This window comes from Styela clava, chromosome 15, assembly GCF_964204865.1.
Source record: "Styela clava chromosome 15, kaStyClav1.hap1.2, whole genome shotgun sequence".
Lineage (NCBI taxonomy): Eukaryota > Metazoa > Chordata > Ascidiacea > Stolidobranchia > Styelidae > Styela > Styela clava.
The window spans coordinates 12233709-12255202 of record NC_135264.1 but is presented as its reverse complement, the minus strand read 5'-3'; the positions used below and the strand labels follow the sequence as shown (position 1 = coordinate 12255202).

At 38.0% G+C, this 21494-nt stretch overlaps 1 protein-coding gene across 2 annotated transcripts; it reads right to left on the bottom strand.

Annotated features, from left to right (window-relative positions):
- Nucleotides 1-541: 541 nt before the first annotated feature.
- On the bottom strand, nt 542-19412 carry LOC120345483 (translation elongation factor 2-like). Of its 2 annotated transcripts, none has more exons than XM_078120440.1 (15): nt 19293-19412; nt 12042-12223; nt 11525-11685; nt 11146-11366; nt 8683-8916; nt 8307-8420; nt 7927-8065; nt 7493-7688; nt 7002-7125; nt 6742-6848; nt 6258-6393; nt 5255-5398; nt 4774-5166; nt 4420-4552; nt 542-2658 (listed from the first exon to the last, which is right to left on the bottom strand). In XM_078120440.1, exons 1-15 carry the CDS (start codon nt 19293-19295, stop codon nt 2486-2488), a joined length of 2460 nt encoding a protein of 819 aa, XP_077976566.1. In that variant the 5' UTR covers nt 19296-19412; the 3' UTR covers nt 542-2485. The 2 variants fall into 2 exon arrangements, with proteins under 2 accessions (XP_077976566.1, XP_077976567.1); XM_078120441.1 differs by lacking the exon at nt 542-2658 and adding an exon at nt 2668-3905.
- Nucleotides 19413-21494: the final 2082 nt, after the last annotated feature.

The window sequence follows — 21494 nt, the reverse complement described above, 5'->3', positions numbered from 1 at the left end:
TAAAGTTAGTAAGTATTCTTACTTATCGATCTTTAGATCGGAGACCGCCGACTTATTGTTCTAGCGCCGTGTATTCTTCTCTCTGGCTCAATAGCGACGGCGCGTGTTCCATCACTAATTAATTAATAACTCGCTAATTACACGACATAATCCACCCAAAACCAAATTTGGAGCAGATTCAACCTCGCGTTCGTGAGATATTGCGTGTCTAACAGACAAACAAATACCTATCAACATACTTATCGATCGAGATCGATATGTAACAAGTCAGAATTCTGTTTCTACTCGCTGGGGTGGGGATAAGCATGGCTCAGAGCAAAGTGAATATAATTTAGGATGTGGTAAATATTTTGCTATTGACGATAACTATTTGTAACCCATACCACAATGTTTTTCGTAACAAAACAAGCAAATAGATGCGGTTTTGGTTTATTTCAAATCTTTTTTCACAGTAACAAAATTTACCCATGACGATGACGAAATTTACCCCAGGTTAAGAACTGCTAGTTGGATAGCATTAAAAATGTGACAGAATCGAATGTTATGTTTTTATCCATTATGATAAAAGACCAATTATATTCTGAATAGTAAAATAACATTAAAACATGTTAAAAAATACAAATAATCTATATATATTTCTATCATGTATCTCAGGATGATACTTTTTATAATATAAATCCTGGATAAACGGATGATACTTTTTATAATAAAAATCAAGCAGTGATACATCTCTCGCATAGAATATAAATTAATTTTCTCATTGCATTGCATCTCAGAAAATCCCATTTGAATATTTTCGGCGCCATTGAACCCTTTGCACTTGGCATCAACTGCGTTTTGTTGCCATTTGTCTAATATAAATATAAATAAAGGGGTTCTCGGTCCTACCTTCTCTATTTCAATTTCGAATAAAATTGACTATAATACTAAATAATTTGTCCTCTGTGTTCTATTGAACATGATCGTTAAGTAAGAAGATATTAGGAGACCAAGATTGGTGTTTTTTCGTTGTAACTAGAATAGATTATCTAAGAGGCTCAGTAACATACATACATATGAACAATAACATAGTTGATGACGAGCCATTCCAGTTTCGAGTCGATTCAGTTACTGAGCAAAGTCTCACTGGCGGTTGCTTAAATAATAGTCCCATTCATTACATTTTTATCAGTGGAGTCACATCCAATTTTTGGAAAAAAACTGTAACTCGAGTCGTGTAAACACTGAGCCAAAGATGTCGTAACTTATATAAAACAATGTGAACATTGCCCACATATAGCAGTGGACTATTGACTGTCCAATGAGCATCGCCGAACCACTCGGACATATCCGTGGACCATATTTAATTTGAGTAAAATTCTACAATAAATTTCTCTTCGTACTATTTACAGTTATTATCTTGAACATGTTACATCAAGGTCTGCTTCTTCACAAGGACGACATATCTGATCAAAATGTCCTGAATCTGAGTGGAACATCAACATGGAACTCAATACATTATCTATGGTCTACTCCAGTGGTTCTCAACCTTTTTGTCTTTGCGGACCCTTCTGGTGCACTCAAAGCGGTCGCTGACCCCTCAAAAGTTTTTTATTTGAAATTTAGTTTATAGCTTAAACAGCAACCTAATGTTCTATACAGATTTAACTAAGTCAAAAATAACACCAATCTAGTGGACATTTTCATTTATTTTGTAAAATCGAATACACTTAATGGGATTTCTGCTGTTGCATATCAGAAGCAAGTCTGGAAATACGTGGTCGTGTTTTTGATAACGATAGACGCATATCGTCTTCGACGTTTAGTTGGTTACGAGCCTTGGATTTGATATAGACGAGAGCAATAAATCCACTTTTACAAAAGTAAGTGGAGGCAAATGGAACAATAACACGTAATGCTTCCATCGATACTTTTGAGTCCGGCGGCAAAATGGCGCACCAAAACTGAGAAAGTGATTTGTGAGAAAGTTGCTGAGGACAGCATAACATAAAACGCATTGCGGTTTTCCTTGCCACCCTCTGACACTGAGGTAAACCCCATTTCAAGATAACTTTCGGAGTACTTTCTTGATTTAGCCATGCAGGTTAAATTTTAGAAAGCAACACAATCTCCTTTGTTAGCTGTAGAACAAATAGCTACTTTGCTTCAAATGAGAACGTGACCAATGACCACATACCCTTGAAATAAATCACTGTAGCTGCGTTCTCGTATTTATCATTGTAATGTCATAACTCGTATTTGTCACAATAGGTCTACGGGAGATAAATCAAAATAGTTTTTGTAGGCTTTTGTCACATTGTCATAGGCAGCAAATGTTCGAGCGTATTACAAATAAAAACGATATTAAACTGCAAATAATTTCCTAAAATCTAAATTTGAATCGCGGACCCTCTGGAAATGCTCCGCGGACCCCCGGTTGAGAACCACTGGTCTACTCTATACTATGGTTCACGCAGCATTGGTAACAGTTTGATGACTTTTATATTTACGGTGTGTCCAAGTACTGGTCGAGTTTTGGTACCTCTTCACTGAGGCCCTTTCGTTTTCTTGTGATGGAAATGATCTCATCTCGCTTATTTTCAAGAAGAATGCTCCAGTGATCAAAAACAAAATGATAAAACGCTTGGCCACTGGTATTGCGAAGATCCTCAGTAAATCCTGTTAGAATTCAGATACGAATGTTTAACAGTACCTTCATGCAAGCAAGTGTAGTCTAAAACAGTGGTTCTTAACCTTTTTCAGTTCGCGAACTGGTAAAATTTTAAAACAATTTTTGCGGACCGCCGAACCTTCAAACTCAACCGAAAATGTCATGAACACAAAACATAATCAAAAGAATGCGATTAGGACAAAAGTAGGCGGTGCAAAGGGAGACAATTCAATGATAAATTTACTGCTGTCTTTTTGATATTATACATATAGGAGAGATTAAGGTATAGATGGTTAGACGAATACCAGTACTACGAATCAATAGATCTTTCCCCGACCTTTGACCCCCGGAGAATGCTTCCTATACTTTACCATTGCAAAATTTTCGGGGCTTATTTTTAGATTGGTTTCGCGAGTTGGTGCCTGCAAAATGGGGTATTTGTTTCAAACCATCATTTTGATTTATCGCATTCAACAATCTGTTTTTTAAAAGTATCGGTAAAGAATTTTAGTCTAGTCTATCACAGCTATTTCTACATTAATTTTTGATTACTGCAGTTAAATTGAAACTCCTGGGAAGATAAAGTGATCATTGAATTATCGGAATTGTATTTAAATTCCCGAAACACAACTGAAAACTAACGAACACAATTCAAAAACGCGCAAATGAGGTAATGTTCACGACCACGCCTGAAAATCTGTCTGAGTGGGAAAAGTGTCTAGGCGGATGCGAAAAGGGGCATTGTTACGTCACTTTTTGCATCTTGCTGATTGGTCAATGTCGAGAAGTAAACACGAAAGTCGATGGTCGGGGAAACATCCATAAGAGTTAGAAAAGCACAAAATTAATGAACATGCCGTCAATACTTTACATTTTGCAATTTGCTCATAATATATTCATTTCATATTAAAATATATTTGGCAGTTCGACAGCAAGAACCGACCCCTGTCCGCGGAATGGCGATTGAGACCTACTGGTCTAAATTCCACAAAGCACTGCATACTTTGACAATTAGTATTACAACGGTCATACAAAAAAACTACTGAATTTTACTAGCTATATGAATTTTTAACAATTTGAAATATTTGCAGGAATTACAGAGAAAATTTAAAGTGACATTCCTAGTGTCATTGATGCATTTCTATCCATACCGTACACCACAAGTGGCCAACATGTCAATCGCCACGTCACAAGTAATTAATCTAGTCTGATGTTGATAAATTTAATACCAAAAGCAGCTCCTTTCTGTTGGGTGCTTTGAAAAAAAAAGAATATGAGGATGTACATGGACAAACTACGATCTACACATATAGTATTTGAGTCTGGGCAAGCCCGATAGAGTATGTTCCTAAGTAACGAATGGAGGTCTCGCCGCTGCCAAGGTTTAGAAATGAACTTGCCGAATATCATCTGTCTTGTGGGACTAAAGATCCTGCAGTAACTTCTGCCAGGGGCGTAGCCAGAAATTTCAAATGGGGGGGGGGGTTCTGAAAGTTTTATTTGTCAAGTTGATCGAAACAGCTAGCGGGTCCGATCGAACGCTGGAATACGCGTGTTTTCATTAGTCCTGTGGGTCTTAAAAGCATTTTAAGCTACGGAAAATTGCTATCTATGATACAGAAAAATGATTTTATTTTTTTTACATTTCAAAATGGGAGGGGGGGGGGGGGGTCGACCCGCAAAACCACCCCCCTGGCTACGTCTTCTGCACTGCAGTATGCGAAACGACCACCCCTGCCTTACACTAACAGTATAGCAATATATCTTACCGAACGACTCATTAACAGGTAAATATGCTTTGATGTTGTACCAACTAGTTCCAGGTTGTCTGTCATATTCTATCAATTGTCCCCGACGACGTTTGAGTACAATATAGATTCTTCCGACAGCGGCTTCAGGACACTATATTAAAAAATATCCACGATATGGGAGTGGATTTAGATACTATCACCAAAGTTCATGACTATAGAGATAACCATATTATCGGCATAACCTGACAGAGATGCTCTCAAGCAAGACCAAACAAGTGTTAATCAGTAAGAGAATTAACATACAAAAAGACTAAACAACAAACAAACTAATCTTTTAGAAATCTCTGAGAAAGCCATTAGCAAACGACATACCTTAATCGCAACCCAATAGATTGGTTCAAGGAGCGCAGGTGAAGCTGTTAACTGACAAGCGTAGATGCACCGTCGCGTGGTTGGGATAATTTGTGCACCTCCTCGATGGATAGCGTCAGCATGCAATGTAACATCATGAACCTTAACAAGAACTCCCCTCATGTTCTCCTCACATAAGACACCTTTTTCAGTAGCCCACTGGAACCCAGTAACAACCGAATCTCTGATTTCGTTCAGATATTGGACACCATTGGTTACGTCCATGAGAAGGTTAGGGCCTGTACCACCAGGTCCAAATCCCCAGATATTGCGAGCTTCATTTACATCCATATCAAACTTGTCAGCCAAGAGACAAGCTCTTGTTTTTATATTTTGGCGAGGAGTGACATCACCCTGAATAAATTAAAAATGGAGTGTCGAACATATATTTCCGATACAACATCCTCAGTAGCTAATAAATCAACCTAATAAAACTACTCACGTCGTCAATAGCTTCATCCAATCCTTCAGGACATGCTTTTGCCCTCATGTACAATATATTATGTTTATTTGGCGATTTCGAAATGCACATGACACTAGATTCCTTCGTCACGGTTTCACGGTAAGATACAAATAGGTCAGATATCTGAGAATCAATGGAATTATTGATACAGTACTGAAATGGCGAATTCAATCTAAATCAAAAACATTATCATGTATATCACTGGTGGCCTACACGTCGATCGTGGATTGGAATAGAGTCTCGACTTGTCGATCACGTCTGATTTTAAGTGAAATTAATAAAATACCCCAAAAAATACCTTCGAACCAGTTTCATACAGCGCCTGTTATGTGTTTTGAAACTGGAAGAATACTGTACCGAACAAATAAAAGTTTCGCCGCTGCCAAGGTTTAGAAATGAACTTACCGAATACTGTGTGTCTTGCATGAAAAACGATCTTACAATAACTTCTGCAGTGTGCAAAATTCATTTTCTCACTTCAAGAGTAGTGTGGAAAAGTGTATTTGCAATGGTAGCAGTGGCGTCAGAATGCCCGATTTTTTCTAATTCAAAGCGAGCGACGAATCGGACTTGGAAATAATTGTGAATTAGATACTGAAATTTGAGCAGTTATGTAACATATATAGTTTGAGAATTGAGAATATTCAATTTTTCGTTGTTTAGACAACACCTACGACTGAAAATGAGTCAGGCCTTAGATCTGAATTATATGATTCGAATAAATCCTAAAAAAATGATGAAAATGTACTCCAGATACAATTACACAATCAAATTCACAAATTAAACGCAATAAAAAATACTAATTTTTAGCAGCGAGTGCCCACAGAGCCGATCTTATTGGCAGCGGTGGAATTTTCTGTATGCGTGTGTGTAGTTATCTACATATCCAGTAGGCCTACTCATTCGTTTTATGTACGACTTTATCCCAGACTCGATCGCAGTCGAGAGCAGGTTGGCCACACCTGATGTATATAATAAAAACCTTCAGTGGGATGTTGGCTAAATCTTCTTCCAAATCTTTCATGCGACTCTTAAGATGCAATTCTCCTGCCCCAGCAACAATGTGCTCTCCACTCTCTTCAATGATGCACTGAACGATAGGATCAGATTTTGCCAATCTAGATATATATACAATACCTCTTTCATCTATTCCAATCTTAAATTAACACAAAATCTAATGCAAATTATATTCATGAAAGCAGTCAATCCTAGTTTATATTGACAAAGCTTGTTTTTTGACACATTGGTAAGATATAAACAAAATTCATTACGAGGTACGAAAACTTGCAATATTCAAAAACTGCACTGCTTGAAAAAAAACTGAATATGAACGCTGCATACTTCTTATCGGAATTTAAATATACAAGTACCCGAATATATATATACATAGTTTATACTGTTGTGAAAATTCCTTTTGTATAAAGTAGGTTTGCCATTATTACAGCCCTTGATAGAAAATAACCTACCTATTCAGTCCTTCTACAAGCTCAGGCAGATCTTCTGAATTTTTAACTTCCACTGCAACACGTACCACAGGCGACACGCTGAACTTTATCACTTTCATGTTGTAAGCCTGTTGAACATAGGTGTGGAAGTTCAAACATTGCTCAGGTTTTGAATATTGATATTCATCAACAATGCACATAGGAGGAATGATGCTTCAGAAGTGACAAGTTTGTAGGAACAAGTTTAATGAAAAAAATTAAGATAAAATGTAAATACATACAGTTGCCAAAGTTGTGATGGTTCCAGTCTTGACCAGATACTGATCCACTCCTGACAAACCAGCAAAATTACCGCATGGCACGTCTTCAATTGGTTCAATGTGACGTCCCATCAAAAGAATAGTTCTATAGACATAAAAAAGTTATTAATTTGAAAATGTATGTAGATTATAATCGATTTAATATTTGAATATGGCGACTAAATAATGTTTTTTGGGAACTCCTGAAGTATGCGCACCAAGATGGCGCACAACCTGAACTCAGGTTGAAGTATGACATTGGCAAGTTTTATTATGCTCAGACGTGATGGTGATACCACAACAAATTTCAGTTTCCTTTTGGCTATGACGTCATAATATGCATTTCGAAAGCCGAAACACCGCTGTTTCGACATATATATCAGTGTTTACAGCCCTAATCACAATGATATCCCAGCACTAGCAGTAATAGCAGAAAGTAATATCAAGTTAGTAGTCAGTAATAAAAATAACACCTTTCAATCCGCTTGATGTACAAGTCTTCATTTATACCAGGAAAATAATTAGGACCCAAGATTCGAACTTCCTGCCCAATTTTAACTGTTCCAGAGAAAACTCTGCCAAAAGCGTAGAATCTCTCCTTGTCACTTGCAGGTACCATTTTACTGATGTACATTACCAGGGGCCCTTTAGGATCGCAGTTTTTGATACCTTGAGTAAAGATGTAAGGTCTTGTGTCAGAGGAGTGCAAACAGCGGCCCGCAAAAAAAATTGTGCGACCTGCAGAGGAGTGCCAATTTCGAATAGCTTGCCCGCGAAGTGCCACACTGTTTTCAAAATACCTTTGTTCTATATTATGGTAAAATTAAATTAATTCCATTCAGAATTGTCCATGTTATTACCCAATTCCAACTCGAAAGTTAAACACAAACAATTTAATTCATCTCACCAGTTGCAGCCTCGTCATCTTTGGGACCTTCATATAAAAGTTCCATACGATACTTCTGTGATGTCACAGGTGATGGTAAGTGGATTGCTATCATCTGCAGCAAAGTCTCACCAGCTGGCAGCCAAGTGCGCATGAAGACCTGGGGAAATAAAGAAATGTTGAATCCATCAACTATATTGTATCATTATGTAAACAAAAAGTACTCTATAGGTAACTCCTAAGAAAAGAGACATACCTAATTCTCCGAAGAGAAAAAATTCTCCATGCTGCGCTTTGCGTGTAAGAAGTTGTAGTTACAAGTATGCACTTTCTTTCTTTCTTGGGGCCTATTAAGTTCAGCAACTATTGAGATTTCATACAGAAATAACACACAAACGTACCTCCATCAACGATACACCAGTTTTATCTTTATCATCTCCTTTCAATGTAACACCAGTACTTTTCATCCATTTTTCAATCTCTTGTTTATTATTGTTCATTATAGCATCGCGAGCCTGATAAGTTGTGAATTACCATGCTCATTAGTTGAAGCCAAAGAATTAGTTTATATTGAACACTAATAGGCAATTCTCGAACTCAAATAAGCAATTTTGCGAAGCTGGTTGTTTTATACTTCAGACACGTTAATAACTAAATCTTACCTCCTTGTCCATTTCTTTATAATGGGAAGGCTGACAAAATTTTCATCAAAATATAAATTGAAAACAATTGCCCCAAATGTAAAACCAAAATAGTACTGATTCAAAATCAAATTACCTTGTAAATTGGATCCAGCACATAAAGGCAAAAGGCACGCTCATTTGTGTCTGATTTGGTTTCAGACCACATTTTGGTTCCGATATCAAAGAAGTTATCTCCCCATAATTTGTCAATTAACTTCTCAGCGGTGGTTTGGAATTTTTCAGCATACATTTCGGCAAATTGTTTAAGAGAGAATGCCCATCCTTGGAGTCCAGAACCAAAACCAACTGTTCCTTTGTTTGGAAATACCTGTTCGAATTAGCCATTGATATTAATGAATAAATTTACTGGGAGTGGAAACATAAGAAAAAATATATCAAGTAACAGGGCCGCAGCCAGTGGGAGGGATACATGAGAGAAATTGTAGGGGAAATGTCATTTTGACCACATAGAAATGCCATTATTGACGATATATGTTAGTATCAGCATTTTAACTCAAAGCTGAGTTGCGTGAATAGGCTACTCAACACTGAGTATTCACATGATGACTAATTCAGGTTCAAGTACTATTAAATAGGGATGGGACGAGTCCGGCATTACAGAGATTCGATGAATCCGAGTAATAGGTCAAGGACTCGAATCAAATCCTCCGAGTCCGTGACGTCACAATGTAAAAGTAGAAAAACACGTTTTTGACCATAAAAAAGTAGAAAAACACGTTTTTGACCATACTACAGCATCGCGCGCTCACAAACATACGTCGTAGCTCATATTTTTTGCCTAATGGTTCCGCAGATAGCTGTTGAATCAATTTAAAAATATATTTTTCTTCTTTTTGGCTGCCCTAATACAAACGTAAACGTGGGTCAATGTGCGCCTTGGCTGTGAACTGGATTTCCAGCCCACCACCTTTCGTCAATTCTGAGCGGCTATTTGGAAATTCTTACATGTCAAATAGAAAAATAAAAAGCTTTTGACTACAATGCTTTCCCATAATTCCAGATATTTCTAACCTTAAATTTACTATGTCACGTGTGCAAATGGTAAAGAGATGCCACTTGTCGTCAATACAATGCTTGCAATTTAGTAGTTCATGTAAACGTTCTAAAACGCTCCATGCTTTCCATTGCTCCCATTTTTAGAGAAAGGATTGCACGTAATAAACTCGATTTAAAAGAGGTATTGATGAGATTCCATCTTGGGTTAATCCTGTGCATGTTTCATATTTATTTACACGAATCGAAAACGCAAAAATATTGCGCTAACACATATTTTATTGTGTACCACATGTACATCAAAAAGAATAGATAGTTTGAAGGCGACTGGCGCATCATTGTTATAAGCTATAAGGTATCAATAGTTTTTACCTTGCGTCATATTATCTGGATATCTGTCGTCGTTTTTATTAAGAGTGTTTATAATACACACGAGTGATACAATTCAATATATTGTTAAACATCTAAACTTGAATTTCAACTAGTTGAGATATGTAGTGAGATTTATAGGGGAAAAAGTACAAACATAGGCGTAAATTAGTAAAAACAGAATTGATTATAGACTTGTTAAAAACGACGTGGACTCGAAATCCAATCCGAGTCCAAAATATGCCTGGATTCGACTCGAATCCTAGTCCGGATCCCGGCCCATTCCTATTATTTAATACGAAAGTAACACGGACAGAATATAAAATTGAAAAGCATAAAAAAGTCTCTCAGCAATATGGCGCTGTGAGAAAGATTTCTGGCCTGGCTCATAACATTTGCGAGAGTGCGGTTACATTTGTTTCTCTCCGACAAATAACTAGCTCATTTATGAAACATTGGAGAGCGAACAACACGACAAGGTTACCGCTGATTACGGATTAATGGTCGACGATTAGTAGATGTTAGAAATAGGACGAGCAAAATAGTCACCAAATCATGTCTGACAAAGGGAGTTGAGCTACACGTAACTGGATTTCGCTGTGAACGACGCACAAATTTATATTCTTTGAACGCCTTATGGCGTCGTAAATTGCACTTTTGGCATAACGTTTTTTCATTTACAGTAACTCTAAATTAAAAAATTCTGGCTGCACCTTCAAGTCATTTCCTCAATCAGATGGATACACGAACAAACGCATAACTACTGTATTTTCCGGCGAATGGAAAGACTTCCCAAAAAATTAAAGGCCCATTTTTAGAGTGTGAGAACACAGATGCGCTATCATTCTCTTTTTCGTATTTTCTTTGGTTCATCGCTAAGCAGAGTCAAAAAAATGCTTATTATCCCGACAATACTATATATTTTTTTTAAGATCCAGACTTTTCAACTAACCATGTGGTTGACAGCATTATTTGATTTTTTACGGCACTTATAAGAGGATTTCGATTCGATCAAGGCCGTATACAAGCAGCCACGGATATTTAAAATGCAACCTAATATTTGGAGAATAGAAATTGTTCCTTTTCGAAATAAGTCTACCACAGATGCGATGCTCACACATGAATCTATAATTCTTAACTGGTATGGCACTGTCCAAAGTATCAGTAATTTGACCTGGATATCTCCGAAAGCTTGCGTTTCGTCGCTGCTACCAAATGTTGAAATAATGACATTGGTACTCTCAACAATTCGACTGAAGATTTGATAAAGATCTTCTTTTCCAACTTGTTGTTGCGAGAGAGCACTGTCCATCTTGTTTATGAAAACGATGGGCTTGATACGTTCAGCAATAGCTTGGCGAAGTGCAGTCTCAGTTTGATACCTATTAGGCCTACCTGATAGCACAAAATATTTACAATTGAAATAAGCAAATTGACATCATTTGTTTGCATGTCTAATGAAATACAACTTGAAAATTAAATAGTAACAAACTCCAGGAAATATTCTCATATACTTTATGCTCATCATGAGCAGAAATAATGTGAGTACTTACCGCTATTATAATCAACCACAACAAGTGCACCATCTGTAACACGCAAAGCAGCTGTAACCTCTGATGAAAAGTCAACATGCCCTGGTAAATTAATCAAATTGATAAGAAAGCCATTGCCATCTTTTTCCGTTCCAGACAATTCATAATAAAGAGAATGTGCCCTGAAAAAAACGTAATTAAAACAATGTAATTAAATATTTCAATTTATTTCTTTCACAACAATATGTAACCAATACTTAGTTAAAAATCCGAACTTTTTTTTACTCGATATCTATTTCAATATGGTTCAAATTCTAAGAATAACCCCCATATTTAAAGGCATCAATTATAAAAATGCATGCAAACCGAAATGGTGTGGCGTCTGCATAATGCCAAACCGATACTACCTTTACAAACTATAAGGACGTGCAATCTGAAAACATCATCATTGCATTCCCCAGAAAAAAATAACCTGTATTGTATCACTGTACTGGCCACACTGTATTTTGAGGATATATTTGATTTGAGGCTCACTTACGGTGACTCTCCAGCTTTCTCAGCAGTGATACCAGCTTCGCTAACAGCAGTGATACCAGCTTTGCTAACAAGGATGTCTGTTAATGTAGATTTTTCATGATCTTCACCAGCAATAACAGACATGATTCGAATATTGGCTTTTTTGTCCATGATACCACGGATCTGATCGTCTGTAAAGTTCACCTAAAAATAATTTTTCAACATCTGTCTACAGCAACCAAGAATTTTGTGGTAGTCCAAGGATTAATCGTGCATATAGTTACAGCGATTACATTTTTAGCACGACATACCTGATGAATTTAGATATGGGACTAATAACATGTTCCTTTACATTAAAACCTTTTCCCACAATCAAGTCTATTTTCATTCCTGGCGGGTATTGTTACCTGATTGATACACTGTTCTGCTCTATAGTCATTTCATATAATTGGCTATGGACGGACTTGATAGCTTTGAGTCGATCGTACAGCATTTTGAAAATTATTTCGAAGTGGAAGGTAGTATCGAAGCACTTTGATCCGTTTTTGGTCAGCGTGTAAAGTTGGCAAGAGAAACCCTGCATAGAGTTAGCTGGCTAGACTAGCTACTCCATACTCAAAACTTTCGGATAGGAATGAATTGGTAAAATATCAAGGTTCGTTCGCCCATGGTCTTTTGCAACCACCATCTTCCTGCATTCTGACATTGGAAGATGCAATGTCCTCAGTTGCAGATATATCGAGATCCTGTCTATCCCCACTTTCCAATATTTCTCGTTTCAGATGCGGACAAGTTGGGCAGAGAATCCGTTATTGTCGCAGTCCACAAGCTCTTACACCATCATCTACGCCATGTCCCTGCTGTAAGTAAACAGGTCATTGGGCACAAGATTGTTCAAATAATACAGGTGGCCCAACTTGCTTTCGACACGGACAACACAGGGACATATTAGCTGATACTATTCCATGACCACTGAACGAAAACTTCGAACCAGTCTTAAAAATCAGGATATCAGGGATGAGGTCCGCACTCTCTGCTAACATGATTTTAGACGACGTTGTTTTGTCACCTGGTCCTGGACCCACTATTTTCGACTAAAATTTTTTTCCAGTCACTTGGACTAATGTCAAGGCTTTGGTCAATAATGTGCCTGTTGTGTGTTTAACTGATACCGGTGCGGGTGTCTCGCTTTATCGACACCACTTTGAATTCCATTTTACGGGTCGTTTTGCTTTCGAGAGCCAAAATGTTACTGTTCAACGTCGCTTCCCTGTTGTTGTGTACGGTAACTGTGAAGGAGGATGTGGTTATGCCAGCCCGTTCTGGAAGTGTTGTACTCTCTCAGCTACACCTGTACGGTACACTCCACTCGACGAGCCAGAGGAGCAACACCAAATTGGTCGCTTCGCTGACCGTCTAAAAAGGAGGCACCTGTTTAGATGAACAATGAAACTGACTATGGTGCTGTTCAGAGCATGAAAACGCAGTGGTTCGCCGTCATATGGTGACTACACCACTGCAGCCTATTCAACAGGCCGCCCGACGTCTTGGCTGGGTAAAGAGACAAATACCGGAAGATGCTGTTGACGATGCTTGAACAAGGAGTGATTGAGCTGACTGATAAACCTTACCGGTACCTGTCACCAATTGTTCCGATACCTAGGAAAGACGGTAGTACGCGTTTTTGTATTGATTTTAGGATCCTTAATTCAATTACCAACAAGGATGCTTGTCTTTTACCTTGTATAGATGACATCGTGGACTCCATTAGAGAATCAAGCTGGCCCTCAACACTTGACTTGGCGAGTGGATATTGGAAAGTATAAGTTGATCCGTCCGACCAATGACATTAAACAACATTCAATGTCATTGGTCCGACAGAGAGATTTCAGTCTCCCTGGGAAAGGACACACTACCAATTTGTAGTCATGCCATTTGGTCTGTCTAATGCGCCTGCAACTTTCGAGCGGATATTGGACCTAGTGATGGAAGGAATGATCGGGAAAGGTTGTTCAAATGATTTGGATGATGTTTTAGCCCGCGGATCAGCTTTTGACGCCTCCATAAGCAGTTTGAGGAAGGTTTTCATTCGACTTCGGGTTCAAAACTTGAATCGACTAAATGCCAATTGTTCCGTCAATAAGTTACCTACCTTGGATACAAAATTTCTTCCGAATGAGTTAGCCGTGATCCTCACAATGAATCAACAATAGTCGAATGGGAAACGTCTCAAGAAGCAATAGATATTAAAAGTTTCTTGAGAACTGCCAACTATTATAGACGTTTTGTGGCTGGGTATGCCACCATAGCATCGCCTTTGGTTCGTTTGACTCAAAAGAACGTGAAATACGAGTGGACTGATGACTGTCAGGAAAGATTTGAAATCACTGAGCGCCTTTTTACGTCCGCCACGAATAATGGCAAAATGACGTACTGATTGAACCGCTGCCAACAGCTCCCTCTCCGTTGCACAATACCGACATTTCGTTTTGGATAGAGTAAAGAGTTCTACCGAAATAAGCTATAACATGTTCTTCTCCCCCTTGCATTTGTGATAATACAGCACCAGTCCCAGTGCCACTCGCGTCGGTGTCCTTGAACCAACGCAAAAGCCAAAATAGGAGCGACAAACACTTCTTGATTCGCGCTGATCATCATGTTGCCTCCACATATGACTTCGGATTAGGGACTAAACATGGATATGCAGATGAGCTGTCTCGTCAAATCAGACGCTGTAAGTGCCCGAACTGCGTGTCTACTTCCCTGAACCCTGATATCATTATCCAGCTAGTGTTGACCCGTGTCCGTTCATGTCTGAAGGTGACTTCTAAGTTCGGTACTTATCACGTGTACTGTGTCACATTAGCGGTTATGAGTTGGTACTGTGTGCATTAACTGTTTTAAGTTTATCTATCTGGAATGTGTTCTGTTTCGAATGTGAATAAAGTCTACAAATGCAATATAGTTGTGCGTGTATACACACCACCTTACAGCTAGTAGCACCTATTTTCAACTCTGACTTGCCAGCATTTACAATTTTACATAGTGCCCGTACCTCTGGACATTTTAAAAGTATTCGTGCGCGTTTCTATTGGCCTGGTGTTAAAAGAGTTATTTTGCTATGTTGCAGATTTTGCAACTCTGTGCTGCGACTAAGATGACACATGGAGGTAAACAAGAAGATCTACAACTACTTTGCGGCTCACCCATGGAATATGATGTATTTCTTGGGAGCACTACCTCATACCAGCCCTTTGGAGTTCCTCGGATTCGAGATTTTGTATCTCAGTTGTTCACTGAGATGTGCGAATTGTTTGGTATTGTCAAGACGCATACGACACTATATCACCCCCCCCCCCTCCCCCCTGCTGATGGACAAGTGGAGAGGTTTAATCGAACGATTAAACAAATGCTCAAGCCTTATGTGAGCGATTATCGAGACGATTGGGATGACCATGCTCCATATCTGTGCATAGCTTACAGGGCTACAGTACATGAGAGCATACAATTTACACCTAATTGGCTTATACTGAGTCGAGTCTTTTGTATGTGCCAGAAATCACTTAAATCAGCTGCATTGCGATAGAAGAGAAATTTGGATGTTTATTTAAGTGTATGGTTTTACCATTCACCCAAAAAGAAGAAGATGGATGCTCCAGGGTCCTTTCACAGTTAGAAGATGTTTCTCAAATCACACCTATGATTACCACAAAATCCGGGCGATAGAGCGCGGGTGGTACATGTGGTACATTAATTTGCGACCTCATATCCAGGAAAAAACACAATCTGATGGGGAGATAATACATTGGTAAAAGTTGCCCAACCTAGAAGGACAAACTTCACGAATGCCTAAGCGTGATCGTAGGCAACCTGTATTTTTTGGTTTGATTAGTGAACTTTTGCTGTTTACCATTTTGTAATGGAGATGAAAACATTCTTTCATAATGATCCATCCAATGTTTTTTTTTATGTTCGGGACACCGATGGCGTTTGTCAGTGTGTTTTGGTATCCAGTTAGGATAGGCTACCAATTGTGGAAATACAGCTGGGTTTGCTCCAGTTAGATTTTCAGTGTTTAATGTTTTTTTTATGACTGTCTAATTGTTGCCAGTTCCTAAGTAGGATACCAAAGTTAGGTAATGTTGCCTCATAATAAATCATTTCTGAAGCTTAGAAATGTTTCCCAGCTCATTTGCATATCAATCTCCCATACAGGTCAAGTGCATTTTACTATATTTGAAGGGTATTCAGGTATTCTTTTCAACTTACAAGTATAAACTGGCGCGACAAGTCTTCATTTAATCATAATATATACACATAAATCTCGTTGCGTAAGAAATCTGTTCGGATGATGAATTGTATTATTTCAATGCTAATTTGCATACCAATCAATCAATGTACTTTTCAAATATTACAAACTCTTGAACCGTCTGACTTGCAAGTCGCCCGTTCATCTCTCAGCGCCAACACGTTAAAATTCTCTTTTCGATTTTATTCGTTGATTTTCACAATATACAGTAAACAATCTTATATTTTGTGCTATATATTTATATATATATGCCTATACGCCAGTGGTTCGTTGTTTTAAGACGAGGTTGCGTTGGTTTATTACGCAATTTCACTTCCGCCGTCATATTGCGACATCTTGGCGCCGAGCAATCACACTTTTCGCTTTCTCGGCCACGATTCATCGCAAATGCGCCCAATCAAATCTAGCAAGATTCAAAAACCTAAAAATTGGAACGCGTGCGTTTTCTGTTCTGCGAGTATTTCGTGATTAATATGACCGTCTATATAAAACGTTATGCATATTTCTTTGTTTAAACCAGAAAACAGTCAAGAACAGTAAAATATTCCAGTAAGATATGAACTTGTTGCGACCCTGCAGGTGGTCACGAGACACGCAAAAAAGCAAGGGCCGCAAACGTGTTTGCCAGTATTTTGAGCAGACACAGTAGGATTTTGAGCCTGGTGCCAAGTTATCGACGACTTTGTCATTGTAACGTAAATTCATTTCGTTTGAGGCGTCGATCAACTGCAAAGGGATTAATATGATGAACCCGGTGAAAAAGAAAAAAGCTTGATTAAAATTGTGATTTCACTTTACAGTCCAGATTTAAAAAAGAATTACTTGACACAATTTTGGAAATCTCTTGATAAGAATACCCATCGCTAAGTAATCGAGCAATCAAACTGTTGTGCGTATTTTCGACCATTATTTACGTGTTACAGAAACTTCTTTGAGGCCACGTTTGCAATCCTATATTGGAAACGAAACAGCAGCAAAATTCTCACTCTAGAGTTAATCGTGTTTGTACGTTTTTTGCCATGTATTATACGTGTATTTTTTATGTGAGATGTTTTATGCGTGCCTTTCTTACGCATAATGGGTGCCCAGCACCGCATTTTATTACGCAAATATATGGTATTATTTTATGTTCCAACCATTTCAATTTTTGCCCGGCACATTATTTGATTTCTCCGTGTGAAATGTTTTTAAGTGTGCCTTCCTGCTCCAGAAGCATATTGAATGCCCGGCATTGCATTATATTACGCAAATATATGTTATTCATTTCTGTTCCGGTCATTTCAATTTTTGCCGGTCCTCGAGTGCATTTAATTTAATTTTACCGGTCCGCCAGGGTAGAAAGATTGGGGACCACTGTTATATGCTATATATATGTATGTTCCCAAAAGCTGAAATTCTATAATCTGAATCCTACGAAAGTCACGTTAAAAATCGTTATTCGATTTTATTTGTTGATTTCCACAATACACGGTAAACAATCTTATATTTTGTGATATATATATTTATGCTTATACTAAAGCGCAAGTGAATCGCGTACAGTAAATATTTTTCTCTTTGAAAATTCACCGCATCGAATCAGGCTAGGCTATGGTTGATCGATCGTTCTGTTGTTCTTTGTTCGTTATCGTTTGAAAGGTTTTCAGAGTCAAATCATTTATTATGAATCATAAAAGGAAATAGAATCGTGAACAAAGAGATTTGAGCGAGGAAACGCCTATCTTTTCTGTAACGTCATCTGCGATCAAACCACTCGTTGTTTTCATACCTTCCTGATGTTGTAAAACTCTTCACATTTTTATGTTTATGTTGGGTAGCATATGAAATGAACTTCAAAGACCTTATCGGACTTGCTTAGATTCTTGGTTAGCGCGCAACCCTCAGATTTATTGAAATATATTTCTTGTTGTGCGACGTTTTTCTATCGCTCGGAATGAAAGCGATATTTTTATCATCTCCAAATGTCCTAAGTGGTTGTCTGGCTGAAATGCGATCATGATAGGTTTTATGGAAATGCAACCTGAATATCTATTTTTTGAATCCTGATCTTTTTTTGGCGGTATTCAGAACTATAAAATACAAAGTAGCCTACCTACAAAATGCGCATAACATCGCATTTCCCCAAGCCTGGAAGGAACGCATTTTTGCTAGATTGGCCAAATATTACTTAAGACACTCACCCTTGAGTGGTACATACCATATGTGCACATCCCATTTATAGTATGGGGTATCATACTCAAGGGTGCTATATTTAGTATATGTCCAATTTTATTATTATGTTTACATGTATTATATTTCATGTTGTATTGTCTCTATTTATTGATGTTGTCTTGTCCTACCAACTCCTTTGTACAAACAGTTGGGCATACTCCACCCTTAACCATGCTGCCTATATTGCTACCCACCCACCCTCCTCGCAGAACTGTCTGTAGGAAGGACCACATTATACTTATTTGATTTATTGCATTTTATGCTTCTCATAAGGGGTGTATGCCGCACTGTCATGTGTTTTAGGCCAGTATGGTCTTCAATGTTGATATTTACTAACTCCTGTGTTTCTGCTTTTACGAGACGATTAACATACATACATACATAAAAGGTCCTTTCGTATATTGCTGCGCAGGAAATTAGCTTTTAGCGAGGCCATAACAAACATTCCAGACTCCATGGTTTACACACAGCAATGCAAAACGTCGCGCAAAATTGTTTTTTGAGACTCTAGGCCTCCGAAAGGTTTCTGGCATTCACAAAAGAAATAAATACGAAGATCATTACATAAACTGGATGTTCGGTTTTTTGTTAAGTTTAAGTGTGGGTACTTCCCGTAAAGGTTATACGATTCCTTCGCAAAAATCATATCCACTTAAATTTGGCTCAACAAGTCATATTATTCATATATATTGCACGAAATATATCGGCAGACACATGATGGCTTCAAATTCCATAAAATAAAGAAGATAAACTCACCATTTTGGATGTTTTAACTTCCTTTCTACACTCGGCGAAAAAAAATCTACAACCGAAGGGCTTGGTTCAGCAACGTTCAGACGTTATGAAATGACAAAGCTGTAACGCAAACCGACTACCGGTACGTCATGGCGCCACGTAGCAATATGGCGTGACAATAAACAAAGCAAAAGAAAATGTTTTTATTCTGGGATGGGCTCCATTGACATTGTAGTTAATGATGTTCGCCCAACATGCTCTCATTATGCTTTTTTTGTAATAAAGGATAAGATATTAGGGATAGGATAGGATTTACATGTTTATCCCGGGGGAGAGAAAAGCCGATAAGACGGCTTAATCATATGGCGAACCACGGCCTCTCGTCCGGTTACCAGTCCAGGTCAGGTATGGGATTAGTTTCACTGTATTGTTTGTTTTCGGAAGCATGGACTTGATGGTGGAGGAAGCCGTAACCGACCAGCGGTTACGTGAACCACCCTACGGCGGCGAGGAGTCCAGCAATCCTCTCGCACATGATCATCCCCGCATGGGATTCGAACCTGCGATCCACTTTACCCACTATTACCCACTATTACCCACTTTAGAATCCTTTTAGGCAATAAAAAGAATGAGTGAACTATTCAATCTAGACTGGAAAGTGCGTATTAGTCAACCAAACCGCTGGTAGATTTACAGACGCATTTTGAATTTAAAAAGGTCAAAAAATCATCCCTATCTCTGTTTACCGGAAAAGTGAAAAAGATTTCACTGATGAAATATCAGTGAAAGCAATATTTCAGTTCGACGATAAGATAATTGATAAATAAATAGAGTGATTATAGATTTAGAATAATTCAGAATAACTTCTTCTTGGTATCTCTCGATAATTTAAGTATATTATATCATAGGAGCAATGCTCGAATATATAGACACGAAAGCCAATACACACAACCGTATCACAAAAGAGGAGTTTGATCGCGCAAAGCATCGTAACTGAATCTTCTGCCTAGGTCAAATCAAGTCGTTCAGCCATTTAGGCATTAAAATGGAAAGCAAAATTGAATAGACCACACAATTTCACCTTAACCCTACGATATTTTCCCTAAGTAACTGGCGAAAAGATAAGTAGTTGGCATTATTCTTTATGTATTATAAGGTAATAGTTGTTTTTGAAGGAAAAAACTTCAATTAATTATTAAACTTCCATTTAAATTAGTATAGTTTTCTGGTAGCGTTCAGAACAAATGATAGACAATTTGAATTATACTTATGGATATGCCACGCTGTGTGAACTAACATAATAAGCGACACTCATGATTGTTTTGTAACTAAACCTCTTCCTACCGTTTAAGAGAATGTACCACATTATTGCGCGTGTATATGCATTTTCACAGTGTAAGATTTTGATTGTCAGTAGACCTTGGTCATTAATGAATTCATCGTTTCGACTTAAAGGCAATAAAAAGGGTGTTGCAGTTTTATGCACCATTTTCATGTGCCCTTGTTTATTTTTCATAAAAAAAATTCAATTCTAAACAGCCGTTGTCAAGATTTTGATTGGTTATCTACATTTTTCACTTTATGAAGTGTTACTCCAAACTCTTGTGAACTTGTCCCATTTATTTAACCCGGTGCGCATCATGGTTCGTAAAACATGGTGTATGTGTGTGTTTTTGATTTTAAATGTTGAATGTTAGCTATTATTAATGTTGATAAGTGAGGCACAGTGTTTTGAAAAGCTGAATAAAATATAATAGAAAGACGCATCACTGACTCACCTCATTCACGTTATTTTTGATTACTCTGCAACTTTCTAAACGTTTCAGGACCAGGGCTCGTCTTCCATGTTTTACTAGCAGAATTGGCACTGTTGCCAGGTTCTCACATCTGGTCTGCAATATTCCTCATAGCGTTACTCGGACTGGCTCTTGATGGCGAGACCAGGAACTCAAACACATTTGACGCTCACTAATTTTGCACAATCAGGGTTTTAAGTATTGAACAGACTTATCGTTAATTCCATTTTTTTGCAACATGCAAAAATGTTATGTTTTGTTTCCCTAGTTTGAGCAAATTATTGGTTATTATAGTAAGAGGGGGAATGAATTTGATCAAGATGATTACAAAAATTTCTGCTATTTGCCCATTTGTCTTCTTTTAATGCCTGTTCCGATTATAGTTGTCAGTTGGGAACGACCATGGCTTGCTGTAACATGACAATCA